We start from the raw sequence: 16,864 nt of genomic DNA, 5'->3' as shown, positions 1-16,864 counted from the left end.
GAAACACAAAAGACCCTGAATAGCCAAAGCAATCTTGAGAAAGAAAAACGGAGCTGCAGGAATCAGGCTCCTAGACTACAGACTATACTACAAAGCCACAGTAATCAAGACAGTATGGTACTGGCACAAAAACAGAAAATATAGAACAATGGAACAGGACAGAAAGCCCAGAGATAAACCCACGCACATATGGCCACCTTATTTTTGATAAAAGAGGCAAGAATACACAATGGAGAAAAGACAGCCTCTTTAATAAGTGGTGCTGGGAAAACTGGACAGCTACATGTAAAAGACTGAAATTAGAACACTCCTTAACACCATACACAAAAATAAACTCAAAATGGATTAAAGACCTAAATGTAAGGCCAGATACTATCAAACTCTTAGAGGAAAACATAGGCAGAACACTCTATGACAAATCACAGCAAGATCCTTTTTGAACCACTTCCTAGAGAAAGGGAAATAAAAACAAAAATAAACAGGACCTAATGAAGCTTAAAAGCTTTTGCACAGCAAAGGAAACCATAAACAAGACGAAAAGACAACCCTCAGAATGGGAGAAAATATTTGCAAATGAAGCAACTGACAAAGGATTAATCTCCAAAATATATAAACAGCTCATGCAGCTCAATATCAAAAATACAAACAACCCAATCCAAAAATGGGCAGAAGATCTAAACAGACATTTCTCCAAAGAAGATATACAGATTGCCAACAAACACATGAAAGGACGCTCAACATCACTAATCATTAGAGAAATGCAAATCAAAACTACAATGAGGTATCACCTCACACCGGTCAGAATGGCCATCATCAAAGAATCTACAAACAATAAATGCTGGAGAGGATGTGGAGAAAAGGGAACCCTCTTGCACTGTTGGTGGGAATGTAAATTGATACAGCCACTGTGGAGAACAGTATGGACGTTCCTTAAAAAATAAAAATAGAACTACCATATGACCCATCAATACCACTACTGGGCATATACCGTAAGAAAACCATAATTCAAAAAGAGTCATGTACCACAATGTTCATTGCAGCTCTATTTACAATAGCCAGGACATGGAAGCAACCTAAGTGTCCATCGACAGATGAATGGATAAAGAAGATGTGGCACATATATACAATGGAATATTACTCAGCCATAAAAAGAAATGAAATTGAGTTATTTGTAGTGAGGTGGATGGACCCAGGGTCTGTCGTACAGAATGAAGTAAGTCAGAAGGAGAAAAACAAATACTGTATGTTAACACATATATATGGAATCTAAAACAAAAAAATGTTCTGAAGAACCTAGGGGCAGGACAGGAATAAAGATGCAGATGTAGACAATGGACTTGAGGACACAGGGAGGGGGAAGTGTAAGCTGGGACGAAGTGAGAGAGTGGCATGGACATATATACACTACCAAATGTAAAATAGATAGCTAGTGGGAAGCAGCCACATAGCACAGGGAGATCAGCTCGATGTTTTGTGACCACCTAGAGGGGTGGGATAGGGAGGGTGGGAGGGAGATGAAAGAGGGAGGAGATATGGTGATATACATATATGTATAGCTGAATCACTTCTTTATAAAGCGGAAACTAACACACCATTGTAAAGCAATTATACTCCAACAAAGATGTTAAAAAATAAGTAAATAAATAAAATTACAAACAGGCCTATATCTATCAAGAAATTTTAATTTATTGAAAACATCTCCCCTAAAGAAAACTTTAATCTACTTGATTATACTGGTAATGAAACAGTCAAGGAAGAACTAACACTAATATTACACAAACTATTTCAGAAAATAGAGAATGAGTGACCACTGCTCAATTTATTTTATGAGACCGGAATAAAACAACTTGGAAAAAAAGAAAACTACAGACAAATATCCTTCTTGAATATATAAACAAATTTCATTACCAAAATGCTAGCAAATTGATTCTAACACTATATTAAAAGGTAGGATTAATCCCAGAATAATAAGATTAGTTTAACATTCAAAATTAATGTAATTCACCATGTCAAAAGAATAAAGGACAAAATCCATATGATCATTTTAATAGACGCAGAAGAATTTTTTGAAAATTCAACACCCCTTGATGACAAAACAACAACAACAACAACAAAAAAAACCTCAGCAGGCTAAGAATAGTAGGGAACTTTCTCAACATGATAAATAGTATCAACAAAAAGCCTATAGCTAACATTATACATAATAGTAAAAGATTAAAGTGCATCCCCTGAGATCAGCAGCAAGGTAATGATGCCCACTTTCACCTCTTCTATTCAATATGGTACTAGAGCTCACAGTCATTGCAATAAGGTAAGAAAAAATAAAAATAAAAAGATCAGAGGGCTTCCCTGGTGGCGCAGTGGTTGAGAATCTGCCTGCCAATGCAGGGGACACGGGTTCGAGCCCTGGTCTGGGAAGATCCCACATGCCGCAGAGCAACTAGGCCCGTGAGCCACAATTACTGAGCCTGCGCGTCTGGAGCCTGTGCTCCGCAACAAGAGAGGCCGCAATAGTGAGAGGCCCGCGCACCGCGATTAAGAGTGGCCCCCACTTGCCGCAACTAGAGAAAGCCCTCGCACAGAAACGAAGACCCAACACAGCTATAAATAAATAAATAAGTAAAAATTTAAAAAAAATAGAATGGAAAATACCAGAATGAATCACATTTATAAAAAAAAGATCAGAAAGGAAGACATAAAACTGTCATTGGCAAATGGCATGATTATTTATATGAAAAATCACTCATAATCTGCAAAATAACTACTAGAACAAATGAATTTAGCAAAGTTACAGTTTCTAAGTTTTTTTAAATCAATTGTATTCTTATATACTATCAGCAAACATTGGAAAATGAAGGTTAAAAAAAAATTATGCCAAAACCCATAAAATACCAAGGAATAAACCTAACAAAAGACACCTAAGAGCTATACTGAAAACTACAAACATTCTAATAGAAGTTAAAGGAGAGCTAAATAAATGGAAACATATACACATCTAATGGATTGGAAGACTTAACATTGTTAAGATGACAGTTCTCTCTAAATCAATCTACAGACTCAATGAAATCCCAATGAAAATTCCAGCAAGCTTTTTATTTTGTAGAAATTGACAAACTAATTCTAATATGTACATGGAGATGCAAAGGACCTAAAATAACCAAAATGATTTTTAAAACGAACAAAATTGGAGAACTTATCCTATCTGATATAATATAGTATAGTAGAGTGTAGTAGAATAAACACAGTAGCCAAACTAACTTGGTATTGGTGAAAAGGTAGACATGTAGATCACTGGAATAGAACAGAGAATCCAAAAACGGACCCTCACATACATGGGCAATTTTTGACAAAGGTGCCAAGGCAATTCAATGGGGAGAGAAAAGTCTTTCCAATAAATGGTGCTGAATATGTGTATGGGGAAACAAAGAGTAATATCAACCTTTACCTTACACCAAATATAAAAATTGACTCAAAATAGATCATACACTTAAATGTAAAATCTAAAACTACAGAACTCCTAGAATAAAAATAGAAGAAAATCTTTACAACCTTGCAGTAGGCAAGTTTCTTGGAATATAAAAAGCCTGAACCATTAAAATAATTGATAAGAAAATATGTAATTGATAATCAAAAAATTTTTAATTTGTCCTTCAAAAGACACTATTAATAAAACAAAAAGGTAAGCCACAGACTGGGAGAAAACATTCACAGCCCATATATATCAGACAAATTACTTGTATCCACAATATACATTTATATAAATTTTACAACACAATAAAGAAGACAAGTAACCCAATAATCAAAGGGCAAAAGATCTGAACAGACACTTCACAGAAGATATATGAATGACCAATAAGCACAAGAAAAGATGCTCAACATCACTAGTCATGAGGGATATGCAAATTAAAACTAAAATAAAACACCACTATATACTCTTTTGAATGGCTGAAATTTTAAAAACTGACCACATCAAGTGTTGATGAGAATGTGAAACAACTGAAATCTCACACACTGCTAGTAGTAATGGAAAATGGTACAACCACTTTAAAAACAAAAAGAAAAAAAAATCCTCCAGATCCCACCAACTAGCTTTTCCATTTTCCTTTCTGCAGGTCTTTATTCAAACACAGTTTGAAATAGCTGGAATTACATATGTGATTTTTTTTAATCCTTTTTTTTTTTTTTTTTTTTTTTTACTTAACAGTGCATTACAAGTACCCCTGATTTACATAAAACAAATTATTTGTATACTCTGTCATCTCATTTGGTACTGTCCAAGACTACATGTTCTAAAAGTCCAAGATCAAGATAGCTTACATTCACTTTGCACAGTGTGGCAGAGCCAACATGGAGGGAAAGGCAATTAGTGAATTGTTTAATGATGAAAGTGAAATGTTCTCAGTGACATGTAGTAAATTAATCTGCATCTCATCAAAGATATTACCTTCTGGACAGAGTCCCAGTGCCTCATAAGTAAGAAGTTCATTGGTGGAAAAGCAATCATGAAGTTCTATTACATCAATATCACTTGGTCTCAAGCCAGATTTCTCATAGCACTTTCTGGCAGCTTCTTTACTCATATCAAAGCCAACCTAAAACCAAAACCATATATAAATAAATTAAGGGCATCAAAACTAGGACTTTTATATAAGGCTTATAAGAGATTAATATGTATAACCTTAACAGTTGAAAACTGACCATAAATATTGAAATCTCAGTTAATTCTGTATTACACAGAAAGTCCAAATAAAAGAATATCCAGGTGGGAGAATGAACATACACATTACATTTTGTACTATAAAAAGGACGTACAATTCCTCATGCCATATCCTGTGCTAAGTTACAAAAACTCTATCAAACCACAATATATAGTTGTGGTAGATAGGATGAAGAGATTTATCAAGAGATCATTATGATTCAGATACACTGAAAAATATGGGTGAATTTCTATATGCAATCATGCAATATTTCTAAGATCATATAGGATTCAAACCATTTTTCCAATATTCATGCTATTAACACCCCTTTGGTCTCAGATAATAACATGCAAACTCACCTCTTTTCCAAGGAATAAAATTGTGATGTGATGGAAAATGTACTACAATCAGAAAACCTGAGTATAAGTTTCACCTCTGCCATACCCTAGCTTGTGTGATCTTGGGCAAGTTACAGAAACACTTTAAAATTCAAAGCATTGTTGTAAAATCATTTTGTAAACTCTAACGTAAACCATATGCTTACTTATATATGTGTGTGTACATAATGCACATTTTTATATGTGTATATATGTATGTATCTTCAAATATTCAACTAACTCTAGGTCAGAACTCTCATCTTTTTTACTTCCTCCATTTTGTACTCAATCTTCAATCAGTGATTTTTAAAGTGCAAAAAAGTTCCTGAAAATATCTTTGTTTTTCCCTTAACTCTGTAAGACTGGAGTTCTGGGCATATCTAGTCAACTCAAAATTTTTTAAAATAGCACACTAGTTAGTTAAAAGTGCATGCATATGTTCTTATCAGTTATTTTCCCTTAACAGATTCTTAAGGATAGGTTATATTAAATTTTCTAGACCAATTTTTTTCAAGTAAATAACGTTCAGAGCTGATGACATGATGTCACCTTGAAATTTTGAAAAAGAAATCCCTTGACTGATTAATAAAACAGAATCTCAGACACACCATTTTAATAACACTTTTTTCTTCAAACGAGCTTGGCATATCAGTCACCATCTCTTGAGCCAAAATTTCCACAGCTTTGGATTTCAGGCCGTGCTTCTGTACAAATGCTTCACTAGCCAAAATTGCCGCTGCAGCACCATCTGAAGTGGGACTAAGAGGAGGTGAAAATAGTTATTTACACCTGGTTCACCTCGATCCTAGAATTTCGGTCTAGGAGTTCTTTCAGTGTGGAAAGGAAGGGTATGCTTGCTGGTCATCGGACTGTCTTTGTAATATCTGCAGTTAAAAATTATACATGCTTCGCACCTGAAGACTGAACTTCTATCAAGAATTTAAATGCTATCAGTCACTGCTTGATCTCTAAGGGTCTCTCCCAAAAAGTTCTTATTGCAAAGAATCCCAGATTTGCCTCTGCAGATACATAAGGTATCTTCTGGTGACTTCTGAGGAGTCCACAAGGGTATTCCTGAGCTAATAAAGATTCTAGTATAGGCCTAACTAGCTCCAACTTTGCTATCTCCCAAATAATCGGTCTTGGAATCCTTTTGGAAACTGGGAAAGGATGGAATAGGAGATACCAGAAAGCCCATGGTTTGGTTAAGACTCTTGAGATCTCCTCAAAATAGACCTTTTCCTTAGAGCAGCTGTGAAGGAAGGCAGCAGACACAAGAAGCCTTCTGTGAGTTGAGCTGTACTTTAAAAATGGGCAGACACTCATACTGCAACAGATAAAAATGGACGTCACTTGTTCACTTGCATCCCAGACAGTAACTCCAGGACACATCCAGGTGAGAGTTAGGCACAGGTAGGAGCTATGCAATACTAACTCAGTCTTCCAGGAGACAGATATTGTCAAGCAATTTTCAAGACAGAGCTACTATCATTATTAGAGCTTTGATTTTTTTTCTTGTTTTACCTTTACTCATAGTTACTATGATTGAGTAAAATTTCCTACAGTAGAAATATACAGCAGAAAAAACAAAATGGTCAAGGGAAAAACCTTTGGACTCCACTGGCCTCCCAAGCCACATTTAAATGAATAAATACTATTAAAACAGGGTAGGTGGAAGTCATGAGAAAAGGAAGTAAAATATATAATTTTCCAAGAGAAAAGACAATCTGTGTCTAGACAGGAATAGGAAGCAAGGGTGCTCACTCCAGGGTAAGGACTATACTTGGTAGGAGTTCTATAAAAGCAGATACATATACAGATACACCCAGATACAGAGCCTACAGTCTACCCAAGGGATAGAGGGGGTGGGTGGCGGGGAGAAGGCACAGTACTTCTATTAAATATTAAAATGTGTTTTTCTTACCAACATTGTAAGATAGTCAAAAAATCAAAAATTTTTGGAGATGCCATCACTTCATCTAAACTGTACTCCTTTTGGAACTGGGAATACCTAAATATAAAATAAGTAGTTACAGAATGTGAGGTAGCAATCACAATTTTTGTTGAAGATGTTCTGGTCCAGAAGTTAAAGAGAGAATAACATGTAAATACTCTTTCCACAAACAAAAGATAGGCTTTCATAAACCATTTCAATCTACAATAAATAAGTCATTTGAATTGAATTTTTTTAATTCCTAACTCCAAAATATCATGTTGTATAAAAAAACTTTTGTCTAATTTTTGTCCTGGGTTCCTGGCATGGAGATTCTAAAACCCTTGGAATTTCCTGAATAATAGAAGTGTCTTTGTTATGCTAATTAGGTGACTTGTGGTGGTCCCCTTGTTAGCTGGGGGATAAGGGAGGGATGAGCCAGGGGTCTGGTCACCAGAAAGATCAACCATGCAAATACAAGATTGGGACTTTTGAACCAGTTTGACCCCTAGGGAGAAGAGGGGGGCCTAGAGATCGAGTGGCCAATGATTTAACTGAATATGCCTGCATAATGAAGCCCCAATAAGAACTCTAGAAACTGAAGCTTGGTGAAGCCACCTGGTTGCCAAGTACCTTCACATACCAGGAGGGTGATGTGCCCTGAACTCCATGGGAAGAGGGCATGAAAGCTCTGCACTAGGAACCTTCCCAGTCATTATCCTACGTGCCTCTTCATTTGGCTGTTCCTCAGTAAGTACAGTAGTTTCCTGAGTTCTGTGAGTCATTCTAGTGAATTATCAAACATGAGAGGATCATGGGAACCCCTAAATTTATAGTCAGTTGGTCAGAGTGCAGGTGGCCTGGGGATCCTACTTCAACTGGCATCTAAAGTGAGGGCAGTCTTGTGAAGTCTTAATTCATAGAGTCTGCATTAACTCTGTGTGGCAGGCACCAGAATTAAATTGCAGTACACCCAGTTGGTGTCAAACCAGTTGGAGGTTAAAATAAAATACGTTTTTTTTTTCCTGGAGAATTACAAAAATATTAGTCCCTTAAAAGCAAAATTAAATGACTTGCAATTCAGTCAACTTGTGTGGTGATAATATTATACAACTACATTTAATGAAGGCTAATGGCGTTCTTAAATAAATGTACCTATAATACCTATAGGTTTTTATAAAACCTATAATAAAATATCTGCACTCTTCAAAACATTTCCTTTCTCATCACTGCCAAGAAGAAACTTATTTTCATCCCCTTTGGTGCCTCTAACAATATAATCAGATTGTTTCAGAAATTGCTCTGGAAAGACAGCAGCACAAATAGATACAATAAGGGAGTTTCTAAAAGCAAACTTCAACTGGTATGGAAATTAAGCAATTCCAGTGTTTAGAAATCAAGCCCATGTAACTTAGATCTGCATACTACCGTCTGCACCTTTGCTTCTAAAGTTAACTTTGACCATCACCAACTTTCAAAAATATGCTTTATTTAAGCCAGATCCTGTACTAGACAGTGGGGACATGGACACAGTCCCTACCCTCAAGGAACTCAGTCTGAATCCATGGCAATAAATACACCATTCTAGTATGATAAATGCCATGATAGAAATGTTATACAGGGTGCCATAGGACCAACAGGATACACATCAAACCCAGATACTAAAGGGGGCTTCCTCTCTGAGGTTAGGCAAATAAGAGGAAATAGGAGATAGAGAATTCCTGGCACAAGGGTCAGCACATGCAAAGCCTCTTGAGGTGAAATAGTTTATTGAAGCTAGAGCGTGACATTTGGGAAGGAATATGGAGGCAAGATGAAGAAGAGGGGGCAGGAGACATGAACAAGGATCAGATCATGAAAGGCCAATATATGGTGTTTACATTATACTGAAAACAATGAGACACTACTAAAGGATATTAAGCTGGGAGTGACATGACCAGATTTGTATTTCAGCAAGAAAGCTGTGGTATGGAAAAGGGACAGTAAAAAGGCATTACCAAAAGCAAGTAAACCAACTAAGAGATTGGGGCAATAATTAAGGCAAGAAATGATAAGGGCCTAAAATAGGGAATTGGAAGTAAAAGATGGAGAGAAGCGGGACTTCTCTGGAGGTCCAGTGGTTAAGACTCCGTGCTTCCAATGCAGGGGGTGCGGGTTCGATCCCTGGTCAGGGAACTAAGATTCCACATGCCACGCGGCACAGCCAAAAAATAAAATTAAAAAAAAAAAAGATGGAAAGAAGTAATGAATTCAAGAGATAGTAAGGAGGGAGAGTTATAGACACAGGTCTGAAGGCTAAAGTGGCAGAAGCTATCCCTAATCTTATACTATTGATCACAGATTCTCACTGCCTTTAGGTATTCTTATAATCTGTGAGGAAGCACTTGAGAAGGTTCTTAACTCAACCTTCTTAGAAATATGTAACAGGTTATCTCTAATGACTGGTCAGCAAACACAGAATTATCTTTCTTCACTAGTCAAGCAAAACCTAGTGTAAGAAGTTAGCATCTGAAATTTCTGAGCCAAACTTAGAAGGCTATTCTTGGCTGTTTCAGTGAGTTTTAAATGATGAAGCTGACATTCAGAAATAACATTTGCCTATTCAACATAATTGAGAACTTATAATACATAGCAGAAGATCCATGAGGACAAGGAACTAATCCATCTTGTTCACTGCTATATCACTAGCAGCTTTACCAGCGTCTTGCACATAGTAGGTTACTGAATATATAATAGCTGAGTGAATGAAAATCCTTTAGAAGAATGTTGTAATGAGTGGATAAATGAGTACCTGGTTGGGCAGGGAGTTAAGTAAAAGAAAGACTTGGAAGCTTTGCTTCTCTGGGGAAGGTCAAGAGCTGCTCTTTGGAGCCTCAAAGCCAGGAAACTGCATTACTGTCAACTCCTCAATATGTTGGTACAGTTCCTTACTAGTTTCAGGAAATCACAAGGATTTTTAATGGTTCTCCAAGTTCTAAGGACAAAGAAATCAGCTCTAGACCATATTTATGGGCTTAAGACTGCTTATCCTAACTACTATTCAGTAACAGCAAAGTTTTATTGAGCATATACTATGTTCCAATACCCTACTAGGTACTGAAGATATAAAGATGAGACATAATCTCTGCTCAAGGATCATCATCATCAGAGGAGAAAGATTTATAAATAAGTATGATACAGTGTGATATGTTATAACAGACATATACAGACAGTACAATGAAGCTCATGAGAAAAAATAATTATGCCCATTTAAGAAGGTACTAAGAGAAGCAATGATATTTGCGTTGGGACTTGATGAGTAAGTAGACACTTGCCAAACAAAAGAAAGGCAGAAGGATATTCCAGGGAGAGTTAACAGCATAACTAAAACCACAGAAACAAGCACAGTATAATACACTTAAGAAATACCAAGTGATCTTGTGAGAGATGAGATTGAGAATAACCAGGGAAGTGGTAGGAGATAAGACCAGCAAAGTAGAGTGAGGCCAAATTATAACAGGTTTGTTATCTCATATGAAGGAATTTCTATTTTATTATATAAGCAAGGGAATTAACCAAAGCTTCCACAATACCCTTAGATCTTTCACAGAATACCATTAAATTTAGGGCATGGGAGTAGATATTATTTGTTAATTAGGTATATCCTGAATTCAAACATCAATTCAGAATCAGAAGAATGAGGAGAACAAGTAGTAGCATGAAGTATTAAAATATGTGGTAATGACCCACTTGTGGTATAAAATGTCCCTTATCATGTTTTATGTTTATTAAACATGGCAAAATTTGTTTAATAGTTCAGAAACAATTTACTGAGCACCAAGTATGTTCCAGATTCTGTGCTAAGCATTAAGAACATAAAGATAAGAGATGGCTCTTGTCCTCAAGGAGTTTATAATCTAGTAGAAGGAAAAATATAAACATTATTTTACCACTATTTAGAATGATCCTGAGCAAGCTGCCTAATTTCTGTAAGCCTCATTTTCATCATCTATAAAATAAGAATAAAAATAACTACCTTATAGGGTCCTTGAGAGGATTAAATGAAAATGTACATAAAAGTACCTAGCACAGTGACATAGAGTTGGCATTTAATAAAGTTAGCTACTATTCTTTTATTGCCTAGTGGTTTGCTTTTGCAGAGATTCTAGTTGTGTGGCACTAATTCAATTCCCAGTGAACCAATTTTATTCAGCAACCATTAAGTACATGCTATGAGCCATGCATTGCACTAGGCACTAGGGATTCAAAGATTAATTCCAGTAATACACATGATGTAATTTTACATCATGCAAAATTCTTTAGGATATAAATAACCATATTATTTTTTAGGATATAAATAACCATATTATTCTATCAGAGTAAGAGTTAATGACACTAACATAATTAAAATGCAAATAATTTAATATAAAATAATTAAAACAACCACTAATACGTGTTTTACAAACATTTTAATTGATCAAAACAAACTAAGAAAAGTTTTAAAAAATGGTTTAAAATGGGGCCTGGTTATTTCCAATTAAAATTATTATAATAAATTTCATTTACTAGAGTTAGAACCTATGACCAACTACATCTTTTAACGCAAGCCGTTCACATTCTTTCTTAAAAGAGCAACTAAGCTTAAATGGCATTTTAAACATAAATAGACCAAAACCTAAACTGAAAAGTAGTCAAAAGTTTACGTGGGCACAAGCCTTTCATAAGAAAAAAACCATTCTAGTTAACATCTTTGAGGTCTTACATTTGCTTTTCAAGTATAAAGTTGCATATTACATAGCAGGATAACCCAGATTCTCACTATTTCATATCTCTGAAATACTTACGGGTTATTAACTGAATGTTTATGATTTTTCCATCCAATTTTTGCAAAGTGTTCAAGTTTTGTTCCTGTAGAGAAAGCAAACTTCTATTAGTGGGTTAATGCTTTCCTGTTGCTTGTTAACAAATGTTGCAATGATACTCAGTATCCTCCTAATATTTCCACATTTTCCCATGCATACATACCAGTACTGGAAACTTCAACACTGATCCCTCACATAAACATTTCTTTATAATTAAACTTGGGTGCATTTAATGAATTGAATCAACAAATAAGCGTATGATATGAAAATAGTTCAAACTGGCCTATTCTACCTAGTACAACTAGGGTCTACTTTCAAAACCCAGAAAATATAGCCTAGGACCACTGTGGTTATAAGGCAGGAAAGCACTGCCAGCAATACTTCAAGGAGTCTGCCAAAACATCCCAACATCCCTGGATTAAGTGAATTTTACAATTCACACCTTCTAGGGCCTGAACTTCTTTTTCCTTATGATAAGGCAGAAGGGTCTTCAGAAGAGTTACAATCTAACAAGAAAAGTGTAAGAGGCCCGCGCACCGCGATGAAGAGTGGCCCCCACACCACGATGAAGAGTGGCCCCCGCTTGCCGCAACTAGAGAAAGCCCTCGCACGAAATGAAGACCCAACACAGCTAAAAATAAATAAATAAATAAATAGAGTAGCTATTAATTTAAAAAAAAAAAAAAGAGAAGTGTATACTTTTTTAATTCTTTAACAGAAAGTTTAAAGAGTAGTGTCAGAAAATAAAAGCAAGCGCGTTAATGAAGTAAAATTTGCAAAAAACTCGTTTACTATTTTTAAGAAGATGAAACAGAATAAAATAGGTTTTGAATCCTCCTTTGGAACTAGAAAGACCAAGGAATGAAAAAGTGCACTGATCGGAGCTGATAATATTAAGTTAATACACAGCACAGTGAAGTGGAGAGTCCCCATTTCTGTTTTATCTCTATTTTTCTGTCAAGGAGGGTGATCTTCAGAGCAGAAATGACATACATATAATTGAACAAATCTTCTCTCAATTCTAATAAAAATGGAAAAAGGTAGAAACCACACTAGCAATCTCATACCAATGAGAGTAGTGACTGATCCAAAGGCAGTCAGTACGGGTCCAGTAAGAACAAGCCACATCAAATTATTATCTTTTTTTTCAATTTTATTTTATTTTTTTTATACAGTAGGTTCTTATTAGTTATCTATTTTATACATATTGGTGCATACATGTCAATCCCAAACTCCCAATTCATCCCAGCACCACCCCCGTCCCCCACTTTCCCCCCATGGTGTCCATACATTTGTTCTTTACATCTGTGTCTCTATTTCTGCCTTGAAAACTGGTTCATCTGTACCATTTTTCTAGATTTCACATATATGCATTAATATACGATATTTGTTTTTCTCTGACTTACTTCACTCTGTATGACAGTCGCTAGGTCCATCCACGTCTCTACAAATGATCCACTTTCGTTCCTTTTTATGGCTGAGTAATATTCCATGGTATATATGTACCACATCTTCTTTATCCATTCATCTGTCGATGAGCATTTAGGTTGCTTCCATGATCTGGTGATTGTAAATAATGCTGCAGTGAGCATTGGGGTGCATGTGTCTTTTTGAATTATGGTTTTCTCTGGGTATATGGCAGTAGTGGGATTGCTGGGTCATATGGTAATTCTATTGTTAGTTTTTTAAGGAAACTCCATACTGTTCTCCATAGTGGCTGTATCAATTTACATTCTCACCAACAGAGCAAGAGGGTTCCCTGTTCTCCACACCCTCTCCAGCATTTGTTGCTTGTAGATTTTCTGATGATGTCCATTCTAATGCGTGTGAGGTGATACCTCATTGTAGCACTGATTTGCATTTCTCTAATAATTAGTGATGCTGAGCAGCTTTTCATGTGCCTCTTGGCCATCTGTATGTCTTCTCTGGAGAAATGTCTATTTAGGTCTTCTGCCCATTTTTCAATTGGGTTTTTTTTTTTAAATATTGAGCTGCATGAGCTGTTTATATATTTTGGAGATTAATCCTTTGTTCATTGATTCATTTGCAAATATTTTCTCCCATTCTGAGGGTTGTCTTTTTGTCCTGTTTATAGTTTCCTTTGCTGTGCAAAAGCTTTTAAGTTTCATTAGGTCCCATTTGTTTATTTTTGTCTTTATTTCCATTACTCTATGAGGTGGGTCAAAAAAGATCTTGCTGTGATTTATGTCAAAGAGTGTTCTTCCTAAAAAAAAAAAAAAAAAAAAAAAGAGTGTTCTTCCTATGTTTTCCTCTAAGAGTTTTATAGTGTCCGGTTTTACATTTAGGTCTTTAATCCATTTTGAGTTAATTTTGAGCATGGTGTTAGGGAGTGTTCTAAATACATTCTTTTACATGTAGCGCTCCAGTTTTCCCAGGACCACTTATTGAAGAGACTGTCTTTTCTCCATTGTATATCCTTGCCTCCTTTGTCATAGATTAGTTGACCATAGGTGCATGGGTTATCTCTGGGCTTTCTATCCTGTTCCATTGATCTATATTTCTGTTTTTGTGCCAGTACCATATTGTCTTGATTACAGTAGCTTTGTAGTATAGTCTGAAGTCAGGGAGTCTGATTCTTCCAGCTCTGTATTTTTCCCTCAAGTTTGCTTTGGCTATTCGGGGTCTTTTGTGTCTCCATACAAATTTTAAGATTTTTTGTTCCAGTTCTGTAAAAAATGCCATTGGTAATTTGATAGGGATTGCATTGAATCTGTAGATTGCTTTGGGTAGTATAGTCATTTTCACAATATTGATTCTTCCAATCCAAGAACATGGTATATCTCTCCATCTGTTTGTGTCATCTTTAATTTCTTTCATCAGTGTCTTATAGTTTCCTGAGTACAGGTCTTTTACCTCCTTAGGTATGTTTATTCCTAGGTATTTTATTCTTTTTGTTGCAATGGTGAATGGGATTGTTTCCTTAACTTCTCTTTCTGATCTTTCGTTGTTAGTGTATAGGAATGCAAGAGATTTCTGTGCATTAATTATTGTATCTTGCAACTTTACCAAATTCATTGATTAGCTCTAGTAGTTTTCTGGTGGCATATTTAGGATTATCTATGTGCAGTATCATATCATCTGCAAACAGTGACAGTTTTACTTCTTCTTTTCCAATTTGTATACCTTTTATTTCTTTTTCTTCTTTGACTGCCATGGCTAGGACTTCCAAAACTATGTTGAATAGTAGTGGCAAGAGTGGACATCCTTGTTTTGTTCCTGATCTTAGAAGAAATGCTTTCAGTTTTTCACCATTGAGAATGATGTTTGCTGTGGGTCTGTTGTATATGCCCCTTATTATGTTGAGGAAGGTTCCCTCTATGCCCCCTTTCTGGAGAGTTTTTATCATAAATGGGTGTTGAATTTTGTCAAAAGCTTTCTGCATCTATTGAGATGATCATATGCTTTTTATTCTTCAATTTGTTAATATGTTGTATCACATTGATTGATTTGCATATATTGAAGAATCCTTGGATCCCTGGGATAAATCCCACTTGGTCATGGTGTAGGATCCTTTTAATGTGTTGTTGGATTCTGTTTGCTAGTATTTTGTTGAGGATTTTTAGATCTATATTCATCAGTGATATTGGTCTGTAATTTTCTTTTTTTGTAGTATCTTTGTCTAGTTTTGGTATCAGGGTATTGGTAGCCTCATAGAATGAGTTTAGGAGTGTTCCTTCCTCTGCAATTTTTTGGAAGAGTTTGAGAAGGATGGTTGTTAGCTCTTCTCTAAATGTTTGATAGAATTCACCTGTGAAGCCATCTGGTCCTGGACTTTTGTTTGTTGAAAGGTTTTTAACCACAGTTTCAAATTCATTACTTGTGTTTGGTCTGTTCATATTTTCTGTTTTTTCCTGGTTCAGTCTTGGAAGGTTATACCTTTCTAAGAATTTGTCCATTTCTTCCAGGTGGTCCATTTTATTGGCCTAGAGCTGCTTGTAGTAGTCTCTTATAATGCTTTGTATTTCTGCAGTGTCAGTTGTAACTTCTCCTTTTTCATTTCTAATTTTATTGATTTGAGTCCTCTCCCTCTTTTTCTTGATGAGTCTGGCTAAAGGTTTATGAATTTTGTTTACCTTCTCAAGGAACCAGCTTTTAGTTTTATTGATCTTTGCTATTGTTTTCTTTGTTTCCATTTCATTTATTTCTGCTCTGATCTTTATGATATCTTTCCTTCTGCTAACTTTGGGTTTTGTTTGTTCTTCTTCCTCTAGTTCCTTGAGGTGTAAGATTAGATTATTTCTTCGAGATTTTTCTTGTTTCTTGAGGTAGGATTGTATTGCTATAAACTTTCCTCCTAGAACTGCTTTTGCTGCATCTCATAGGTTTTGGATCGTCGTGTTTTCATTGTCATTTGTCTCTAGGTATTTTTTGATTTCCTCTTTGATTTCTTCAGTCATCTCTTGGTTATTTAGTAACGTATTGTTTAGCCTCCATGTGTTTGTGTTTCTTATATTTTTTTTCCCTGTAATTTATTTCTAGTCTCCTAGCACTGTGGTCGGAAAAGATGCTTGATATGATTTCAATTTTCTTAAATTTACCAAGGCTTGATTTGTGACCCAAGATATGATCTATCCTGGGGAATGTTCCGTGTGCACTTGAGAAGAAAATGTAATCCAATGTTTTTGGATAGAATGTCCTATAAATATCAATTAAATCTATCTGGTCTATTGTGTCATTTAAAGCTTGTGTTTCCTTATTAATTTTCTGTCTGGATGATCTGTCCACTGTCATAAGTGAGGTGTTAAAGTCCCCCACTATTACTGTGTTACTGTCAGTTTCCTCTTTTATAGCTGTTAGCATTTGCCTTATGTATTGAGGTGCTCCTATGTTGGGTGCATATATATTTATAAGTGTTATATCTTCTTCTTGGATTGATCCCTTGATCGTTATGTAGTGTCCTTCCTTGTCTCTTGTAACATTCTTCATGTTAAAGTCTATTCTGATATGAGTATTGCTACTCCAGCTTTCTCTTGATTTCCATTTGCATGGAATATC

General features: G+C 35.6%; 1 protein-coding gene across 2 annotated transcripts in view; it reads right to left on the bottom strand.

Moving 5' to 3' along the window:
• The window catches only part of SCP2 (sterol carrier protein 2), a 148,679-nt gene that overhangs the window by 89,162 nt on the left and 42,653 nt on the right, over window positions 1-16,864 (bottom strand). For both annotated transcript variants that reach the window (XM_036866648.1, XM_036866655.1), the window contains 4 exons: window positions 11,831-11,894; window positions 6,999-7,085; window positions 5,683-5,833; window positions 4,445-4,592 (listed from right to left, as the gene is read on the bottom strand). In XM_036866648.1, coding sequence (XP_036722543.1) covers window positions 4,445-4,592; window positions 5,683-5,833; window positions 6,999-7,085; window positions 11,831-11,894 — 450 coding nt within the window. The remainder of the gene's footprint in view (window positions 1-4,444; window positions 4,593-5,682; window positions 5,834-6,998; window positions 7,086-11,830; window positions 11,895-16,864) is intronic.

Source organism: Balaenoptera musculus, chromosome 1 (assembly GCF_009873245.2).
Source record: "Balaenoptera musculus isolate JJ_BM4_2016_0621 chromosome 1, mBalMus1.pri.v3, whole genome shotgun sequence".
Lineage (NCBI taxonomy): Eukaryota > Metazoa > Chordata > Mammalia > Artiodactyla > Balaenopteridae > Balaenoptera > Balaenoptera musculus.
The sequence above is the reverse complement of the archived record's forward strand: the minus strand, read 5'-3'. Positions and strand labels throughout refer to the sequence as shown.